General features: G+C 60.7%; 1 protein-coding gene across 1 annotated transcript in view; it reads left to right on the top strand.

Annotated features, from left to right (window-relative positions):
- LOC113477503 overlaps positions 1-9,591 on the top strand; it is a 36,673-nt gene that overhangs the window by 23,787 nt on the left and 3,295 nt on the right. Inside the window, exons 11-15 of the mRNA XM_026843815.1 lie at positions 3,404-3,520; positions 4,011-4,115; positions 4,210-4,320; positions 5,041-5,724; positions 5,977-6,139. Of these exons, the coding sequence (XP_026699616.1) occupies positions 3,404-3,520; positions 4,011-4,115; positions 4,210-4,320; positions 5,041-5,724; positions 5,977-6,139 (1,180 nt within the window). The remainder of the gene's footprint in view (positions 1-3,403; positions 3,521-4,010; positions 4,116-4,209; positions 4,321-5,040; positions 5,725-5,976; positions 6,140-9,591) is intronic.

A 9,591-nucleotide genomic window follows, 5' to 3' on the forward strand; every position in this document is an offset into this window, starting at 1 on the left:
AAAAATAGCCCCAGCTCCAGCAATGCCAGCAGCTGGGATGGATCTGGGGAGGGGGATGCTGGGCAGGGGGCGGCACGGGAGGGCGGGGCGTGCCGGCACCCCGGAGGAGAGGGATCCTCCATCAGGGCAAGGGCCGGGGCCGCCCCTCCCAGCCCCGTGTCCCGGGGAAAGGAAGGTGTCACCCAGAGCACCCCGGCAGGGTCCGGGGCTCTAGCACGCCCCCGGCCCCCCCTCAGCCCCCCAAGGGGTCTCTTACCAGGATGCTGGTGGGTGGGAGTGGGGGCCACAGAGCCAGGGACGTTCGCCTGGTTCTGAGGTGTCCACCAGGAGACCCAGAAAATTAACCCTAATAAACCAGAATGACGTTTGCAAGTGCGGGGCTGGTTTTGGTGAAAACCGATTTATTTAATGAGCTGTTTGGGTGTGGGGGGCCGGGGCAGCCTCACGGTACTGGCTGCACCCTGAGCCGAGCCCCGGTGGCGGCTCTGCTGCAGCCTCAGAACCCAGGAACTTCTGCTGTGGCTTTGGAAAGGCTGCAGGAAACTGGAGACAGGGAGCCGGTGGTGACCCCCGCCTCTGCTCCCCTTGGCACCCCGGGGGTCCCAGACCGGGTGAGGGGGGTCAGATGAGAAGGGGCGATGCCGTGGGTGCGGGATGTTGTGGGTGGAGGATGCTGTGGGCATGGAGATGCCGAGGGTGCGGGATGCCGTGGGTGCGGGATGCCGAGGGTGCGGGATGCTGTGGGTTGGGTATGCTGTAGGTGTGGGATGGCATGGGTGTGGGATGCCGTGTGTGTGGGATGCCGTGGGTGAGTGATGCTGTGGGTGCAAGATGCTGTGCGTATGGAGATGCTGTGGGTGTGGGTTGCCGTGGGTTGAGGATGCTGTGGGTATGGAGATGTCATGGGTATGGGATATTGTGGGGGTGGAATGCTGTGGGTGTGGGATGCTGTGGGTGTGGGATGCTGTGGGTGTGGGATGTCATGGGTGTGGGATGTCATGGGTGTAAGATGCTGATGCCATGGGTGTGGGATGCTGTGGGTGTGGGATGCCGTGGGTGTGGGATGCCGTGGGTGTGGGAATGCCATGGGTGTGGGATGCTGCGGGTGTGGGATGCTGTTGGTGCGGGATGCTGTGGGTGCAGGATGCTGTGGGTGCAGGATGCTGTGGGTGCGGGATGCTGTGGGTGCGGGATGCTGTGGGTGCGGGATGTCGTGGGTATGGGATGCTGTGGGTGTGGGATGCCGTAGGTATGGGATGCTGTGGGTGTGGGATGTTGTGGGTATGGGATGCCGTGGGTGTGGGATGCTGTGGGTGTGGGATGCCATGGGTGCGTGATGCTGTGGGTGCAGGAATGCCATGGGTGCGGGATGTCCTGGGTGCGGGATGTCGTGGGTATGGGATGCCGTGGGTGTGGGATGCTGTGGGTGCGGGATGCCATGGGCATGGAGATGCTGTGGGCATGGGATGCTGTGGGTGTGGAATGTCATGGGGGTGGGATGCCGTGGGTGTGGGATGCCATGGGTGCGGGAATGCCGTGGGTGCGGGATGCTGCGGGTGCGGGATGCTGCGCGTGTGGGATGCTGCGCGTGTGGGATGCTGTGGGTGTGGGATGCTGTGGGCATGGAGATGCTTTGGGTGTGGGATGCTGTGGGTGTGGAATGTCATGGGTGTGGAATGTCATGGGTGTGGGACGCTGTGGGTATGGAGATGCCATGGGTATGGGATACTGTGGGTGCGGGATGCTGTGGGTGTGGGTTGCCATGGGTGCAGGAATGCCGTGGGTGTGGGAATGCCGTGGGTGTGGGAATGCCGTGGGTGTGGGATGCTGTGGGTGTGGGATGCTGTGGGTGTGGGATGCTGCGAGTGTGGGATGCTGCGGGTGTGGGATACCGTGGGTGCGGGATGCTGTGTGGGTGCGGGATGCTGTGGGTGCGGGATGCTGTGGGTGCGGGATGCTGTGGGTGCGGGATGCTGTGGGTTTGGGATGCTGTGGGTGTGGGATGTTGTGGGTGTGGGATGCCGTGGGTTGGGGATGCTGTGGGTGTGGGATGGCATGAGTGCGTGATGCCGTGGCTGAGGGATACCATGGGTGCGGGATGTGGTGGGTGTGGGATGCTGTGGGCATGGAGATGCTGTGGGTGTGGGATGCTGTGGGTGTGGAATGTCATGGGTGTGGGATGCCGTGGGTGCAGGATGCTGTGGTTGCGGGATGTCCTGGGTGCGGGATGTCGTGCGTATGGGATGCCGTGGGTGTGTGCATGCCAACCCCAGACACTCGTCTGCGTCCCCTCTGGCCCTGGGCACTGGCAAGGGTCCCTTGACGGAATCCCCCAGCTCGAGCAGGGAGCCCTTAGATCGGGCAGGGCAGCCAGGGCAGGAGGAGGCGGAGGGCAGCCAGCGTCCCTCTCCCGAACTCATCCAGGGCTGCTCCTGGCAGCCACAAGCCTCTCTGGTGAAGCCTGCGTCAAAGTGGGGCTGGGAGTGCCAAGCCCCCAGCATGACTCCCTGCCTGCCCGCTTGCCTGCACTCCTGCCAGGTGGCCCAAGCCCCCGAACTGCTCGTGGGGAAGAAGCCACTGTGGGGGGTCCATGGGGTGTTGTTGGGGGAGCACAAGATGGGTGAAGGCTCCCGGGGGGTGGGGGGCAGAGGATCCCCCAGGGATGGGCAGCCCTCTTCTGCCCCGTTTTTGCTCTGAACCGCTGTTCCTCTGAGATTCTTCTCCACTCTGCCCCTGCACCTCTGCCACCGCAGCTGCTGGGCTGGAAGGAGTGGTGGGGGGTGGTGATTTGGGCGACAACGGGGTGCCCTGGCCCCCGTCCTCTGCCGACCTGCATTGAGTAGCCCCCGTGCTGTCCTCGGCCCTGCTGCTTCTGGCAGCTTCCCAGGGACAGATATGGGGTGATGGGGGTCTGGAGGAGGGATGGAGTGGGGAGAATCGACACAGCCCGGGTGTGCCAGAGTGGGGAGCAGGGAGATTGGTGTCCTTCGGAGCATCCCTGTGTCTGTCACAGGGGAGGCTGGAAGGAAACTTTCTGTCCCTCAGGCAGGTTCTTCTGGAGGGAGCTGTGGTCCCCCTGACAATGGAGCAAGAGGAGAAGCTGTTTGGGGGGGATCCTCAGGACGTGAGGTTCCAGGGGGTGCCCAAAACCTGTGGCACAGGTGAGGCTGCTGAAAGCTCCCGCGGGGACGTGACTGCCCTGGCACTGTGGGGACTTTGCAGCCCCCCCCAGGGTCTGGACCACCCAGGGCTGAGCTGCCACATCCCATGGAGTTCCCCCTGCCCACGAGGGAGGGTCTGTGCCCCTGAGCTGGGCATGGGGCTGCAGAGGGAGCGTGGAGCTGGTGTGGTGCTGGGCTGCCAGTGCTGTCCGGGAATACAAGAGCAGCTTTGTCTTCCTCAGGAAAGGGCTGGGCTGGCGTGAAGTGTGAGACTGTGGTGAAAACTGAACCGGAGGATGAGTCCTACACCCTGTACTCCCAGGGCCTGGGTGCCACTGTCCCCAGTGTCCCCAGCACCGGTGAGCGACCGCAGAGTGCATGGCTAGGGGAGGGCTGGGAGCTCAGTGAGACCTACAGCCCCCTGGCATCCAGTCCCCTGTCCCATAATGACTGTTCTGGGTGACATCCCATATTGACTGTTCCAGGTGATGTCCTTGCAGGGACATGGGAAAGTCCATTGTGCCGGGGAGCTTTTCTGGAACAGCATGTGCCCAGTGCCATTTGGTAACTGGGAATTCCCTCCTGGAGGAGAAAGAGTGATTCTTTTTATTCCGTAACAAATATTTAATATCTCTGGGTGTTTCGGATATCTGCGGTTCTGTGACTCTTTCCTGAGGGATTCGGTGTCCTGGCACTGGGAGATGCCCAGTGGTCGCAGTGAGCTCCTAGGATTAAAGCATGGTGAGCTGGAGCCAGAGCCGGTGCCGGCACAGGCAGAGCGTAGGGACATCCCTGAGCACTCGGTCTGTCCCCAAGCCGGACACATGGGCTGTGCCTTTCCTCCCCCAGGCATCAAAGAGGAGATTGTGATTAAGAGCGAGCCGGAGGATGAGGCGTACGGTGGTTACCACGCTGGCTCCGGGGATGGAGATGTGCCCCCCCACCCAACTGCCTGTAAGTGGGGCAGGGAGCTGGGGGGCCGGGGGGATGGTGACACTGTCCCATGCTACCCTGGGGACAGTGAGGCAGCACTGTGCTCTGCCTGCAGGTGATGCCAAGCCTGAGCTCATCGTGAAGGTGGAGCCGGAGGAGGAGCCGTTCATTGGGTGTGCCCCGGGGCTGGGTCACCCAGGGGGTCCCGGCCACTGCGGCAGCACAGGTGAGCACCAGGACGAGGCATGGAGACAAGTGTCTGGGCTCGCTAGGCACCATTCCCTCCTTATGGTGGGAGGAGGAGGAGGAAGCCCAAACCCTTGGCATGGACCTTCTGGTGTTTGCCACCGAAGATGCTGAGCCGCTGGTGGGCAGCACACCGAGGCAGGTGTGGTGCTGAGCTGGGCCACTGCAAAAGCCGGGGGCTGGTAGTCATGGCGCTGGTGATAAGTGATGCCAATTGTGGCTGCAGGATGGGGTTTCCCCTTTTTGCAGCTTTATTTGGCTCTTCAGTGTTTCTCAGGGTGTGGTGTGTCCCCACCACCAGCCCGGCTCACATGTGGTTTGCCATGTCCGTGCTCTTCCTGCCAGTCCCGGCTGTAACTCTGCCATGAACTGCCTGTGGGGAGGTGATGGGCAGGTGGAGGTGGCTGTATGGGTCCCACTGCTGCCTTGTGGGTCCTACTGGAGCCTCCCAGCCTCTGGAGCAAAGCCAGGGCTGCCTGGTGAGCCTGGGGCAGCCTTGCCACCAGTTTTTGGTGCTCAGAGGAGTGACTGTCCCTGGGGCTCCACCTGACAACATTCCTGTGGCCCCCATACTCCCTCTCCTCCTCCCAACCACGTTCCTGGTGGAAAGCCTCAAGGAGGGACCCACCAGTGCAGGGGGGTGAATGCAGCTTGAGGGGTCTCCTGGCAGGTAACAGCGGGACTCCCCCTCTCTTGGCAGATGGCGATGGTGAGGAGTGTCCCAAGGAGGAGCTGGAGGAGGTGAAACTGGAGGAGAAAAGCCTGGGGGCTGCCTCGGGGCTGTCCTTGGGACCTCGGCCCTGCATCAGCCAGTGGACAGTGCGGCAGGCACAGGGCACTGTGGCCGAGCTCCAGCGCAGCCCAGCAATGCCCGGGGGGCTCTGCCAGGAGAAGGGCACAGCTCTGGCAGTGCCAGTGGGCAGCGCTGGGCAGAACCCCACTTCTGCCTGCGGGGTGGGCAGCACCGTGGGTCCCGGGGCTGGGCTGGCACGGCGTCCCCGCAGCCACGGCACTGAGCGTCCCTTCGCATGCAGCGAGTGCGGGAAGAGCTTCCAGCACCGGGGAAACCTCATCACCCACCTGCGGGTGCACACTGGGGAGAAGCCTTTCGCCTGCACTGTCTGTGGCAAGAGCTTCAGCCAAAAGGGCGACCTGATGCGGCACCAGCGCATCCACACTGGCGAGAAGCCGTTCGAGTGCACCGTCTGTGGCAAGAGCTTCTGCTCCAAGCAGACCTTCATCCTGCATCAGCGCATCCACACCGGCGAGAAGCCCTTCTCCTGCTCAGAGTGCGGCAAGAGCTTCAACCGCAAGGCCAACTTCATCACCCACCAGAAGATCCACCGTGGCGAGCGCCCCTTCATCTGTGCCGAGTGCGGCAAGGGCTTCTGTGCCAAGAAGACCTTCATCCTCCACCAGAAGATCCACATTGGCGACCGGCCCTTCGGCTGCTCCGAGTGCGGCAAGAGCTTCAGCCGCAACGGCGACCTGACGCGGCACCAGCGCATCCACACCGGCGAGCGGCCCTTCGCCTGCGCCGACTGCGGCAAGTGCTTCAGCCACAACGGCGAGCTGATCAAGCACCAGCGCATCCACACCGGTGAGAAGCCCTTCACCTGCACCGAGTGTGGCAAGAGCTTCAACCGCAAGGGCACCCTCATCACCCACCAGCGCATCCACACCGGCGAGCGGCCCTTCGTCTGCCCCGAGTGCGGCAAGACCTTCAACCTGAAGACCACGCTGATGAAACACAAGCGCATCCACACCGGCGAGCGGCCCTTCACCTGCCTGGAGTGCGGGAAGAGTTTCAAGTACAAGGGCAACCTCCGGACCCACCACCTCACACACACAGTGGAGCGGGTCTACCCCTGCACTGAGTGTGGCAAGGTCTTCAGGCACAAGAAGGAGCTGACGGTGCACCAGGGCCTGCACACAGAGGAGAGGATTCTCTCCTGCTGCCGGGAGGGAGAGTCCTTCAACCCCTTCCTCCCTGCGCACCCGCTCCTCCTCTCCTGCACCCAGCTCCCGGTACCACTGGAAGCCTTCTCTAAGTACAAGTAGGAGGGCTGGTGGCAGCAGGCACAGCTTGGTGTCCTGCCCAGTGTCCTGCCCACAGCACAGCCCTGCCTGGGGTATTACTGGTGGGCCACAGCAGCGACAGGAGGAATGAGACCATGGCCAAAGCCTCAGAGCCACTGCGGGGCTGTCAGCTGATGGGGGCTGGAGCTTTTCGGGCTCCCCTGGGGATGGTGCCAGCTTTCAGCGGTGTTGGAGGGGCCAGTGCTCTGGCCTCGTGCCGGCACCGTTCCCACCCCCGGGTCACGGGGCGCTTTTTCATCCCCCACCCGAGTTGCTGGTCTCATTTGCTGTTTCAGAAACCTGGCAAAAGTGATTTGCAGGGGGAAGATGTGATGACGGAGGTCACCGTGACCCTCCCTGGGTTTTCTGCTCCTGTCCACTCCGCTCCCCGACCCCCATAGCAGAACCCCCCTTGTCTCATGCAGAGGAACCTGGTTCAGCCGCTCGCTGGAAAGGGGCAATGTCGAACCTGAGTCGTCCTTTTTTCCTTGTCCTTATCCCACACAGACACACCTGAGTAGGGGGAGACCCAGAGGCTTGGTGCAGCCCCTGGGCCATGCTGTATGGCTGACCCCAGCTCAGAGCTGGCTCAGCACCCCCTTTTTTTCCCACAGTCCCCATCACAGTTTTACTGAGTTGTGTTTTTGGGATCCTTCCACCCCCAGTGCCTGATGCCTCCTCAGCGTTGATTCCCCCGTCCGGTGCATCCCTCGGTGCTGGCACTGCTCCTGGTGACACCACCAAAGCTGGCAAACAGCTGGAAAAAAACTTTTTTGCATCCTCCCCCTGGTCCTAGCACAGCTCCCAAAGCTCCATTTCATTCTTCTGGGAATTCCTGGCCCCTCAGTCACTCTGTTGGCGTCCTGGACACAGGCTGGTTGGAAGGGACCTTCCTTGACCCCTCTCGGGCACAGTGATCCCCCTGTGGGGTGTCAAACGCCTCCTCACCCGGAACTCGCCTCAGAAAGGGGCTTTGGTGAAAAACAAGTATTTTTTGGGGTGGGCAAAGGGGCGTCTGCAGGGCCTGGGGCAGATCAGGTTGTTCCCTCAGCCGCTGTTTCTGCAGGGGGGGTGTTTTGGGGGGCACCAGGGTTTCCCCAGCTGTAACACTCATTGCTTCCTCGCCTCAGTTTTCCCATCTGTAAAATGGGGGTAATGACACTCACTGTAGCGTGGTGGGAGGGTTAACCCCTTCCTGACAGTGCAGAGCCCTGGGGGGTGGTGAATGCTGCCACGGGGGACCATTACTGCTGCTGGGGGCCGGTGATGGCTTGGATGATATGTGAGAATCCCCCCAACAAGCCATTGAAATGCAGCAGGTGAGGCCCACGTGTGTTTATAGTTCCACTCCGTCCTTTTCTAACCTAGAAACTAATAAAAAGTGCAAATACACGGGAACCCCGTTTTCTAGTACATTTTGCTGCTTCTTCCTGCTCACGTGGGAGCTGTGGGATCCCTCATCCCACCTTACTGGGGGGGTTCTGCTGCCTCCACCTTGCCCAGCACCCAGCACCCACCTGCCCATGACCACAGACCTTGTTGGGAGTGGGTGTGGGCAGGGGGCGAGCACTGGGAGCTGCTGTCACTGTCAGCAGAGCGCTGGCATCTCTCCTGGTTTTGGCTGGAATAGAGGTAATTTTCCTTCTTGGTAGCTCCAACAGTGCTGTGTTTTGGCTTCAGTGAGGGATTTGGTATGAGAAGAATCTTGAGAACACCGATGTTTTCAGTTGCCGCTGAGAAATCAAGGATTCTCCAACTCCCTGTCTCCTGCCCATGTGCAGGTGCACAAGGAGCTGGGAGGGAACAGAGCCAGAGAACCGGGTCCAAACTGGCTGCTGAATATTCCAGATGATGTAACATCATGCTGGGTGTGTGGATGAGGGCTGTCCAGGAAGGGGGTTTTCCAGGATTGCTTCCAGGATTTTGGGTTTGAGAACTTGTTTCTTTCCAGGATCACTAGCTGGGAACAGGCTGTGTGTCAGTCAGTGGGTGGTGAGCAGTTGCACTGTGCATCACTTGTTTGTACTTTCTATGATTGTTTTATTTTATTTCAATTATTAAACTGTTTTTATCTCAACCTACATCTCCCTTTACCTCTTCAATTCTTTTTTCCAGCCCCTGGGCAGGAGGAGAAGGCTGTGTGGTGTTGGGCTGCTGACCAGGCTTAAACCATGACAGCATTGCTGTCACTGGGGAGCTGCCACCGCTGTCACCTGGGAGCCTCCGCACCATCCTACTGCCCTCACCCAGGTGTTTAAGGCCTCTGGGGGTGTTGGAGCTGCCCAGGATGGTCTCAGGGGCACATGCAGGTCCCCTGCATCCCCCTGCTGAGGCCAAGCTGTGGCTGATTCTTCTGGGCTGGCACAGGGCAGCAAGCAGTTCCAGTGTGGGTCAGCATCTTGGGGAGCAAAGATCCAAGCAGGGATCCCCAGCAGCGCTCGGTTGGCTGAAGGGCTCTTCCCCGGCAAAGCCTCTGCCACGGCACCTTCTCCAGCACCAACAGAGATGCTGAAGTGGAGCCAGAGCCTGTCTGGCATCGCTGGTCGCGCCACCAGCACCGTGCAGTGCCCGAGGGCTGAGGGGGATGCGGTGCCCAGCTGTAAGGCCTGGGGTAGGGACAGGGCTTTGCTCGTCGGCAGGGTCTGTCATGGTTTCACCCCAGCAGCAACTGGCTGCGCCCTCGCCATTTTCCCTGGTGGTAAAAGTGAGAAGGAAACTCGTGGGTTGAGATAAAACCAGTTTAATAATGAACAATAAATAATAATTAAAAAAAATAGAATTGTAAGGAAAAGAGAAAGAAAAAAAACCCCAAACAACAGAGAGGAAAATAAACCCCAAGAGAAAAACAAACCCCAAGAAGGACAAGTGATGCAAATGAGAATAATTAACTGCTCACTGGCAACCAAACGATGCCCAGCAGCCCCCTGCCCCCCATCCCCCCCAGCTTTATGGTGCTGAGCACCCAGTGCTGGGGCCCAGGATGTCCCTGCGGTCCCTCGGGGTCCACTCTCCCAGCTATGCCTCTCCAGCCTCTTGTGCTCCCCACAGACTGAATCACTAGCCAGGGCCCACGGGCTGGGGGTGGGGGCAGAGCAAGGCCCCCCAGGACCACGGCTGTGACACCATTGGGGCTGTTCCTGACACCTGTGATGTCCCTCAGCAGGCAAGCTGT

This window comes from Athene cunicularia (assembly GCF_003259725.1).
Source record: "Athene cunicularia isolate RWA chromosome 2 unlocalized genomic scaffold, athCun1 chr2_part2, whole genome shotgun sequence".
Taxonomy (NCBI): domain Eukaryota; kingdom Metazoa; phylum Chordata; class Aves; order Strigiformes; family Strigidae; genus Athene; species Athene cunicularia.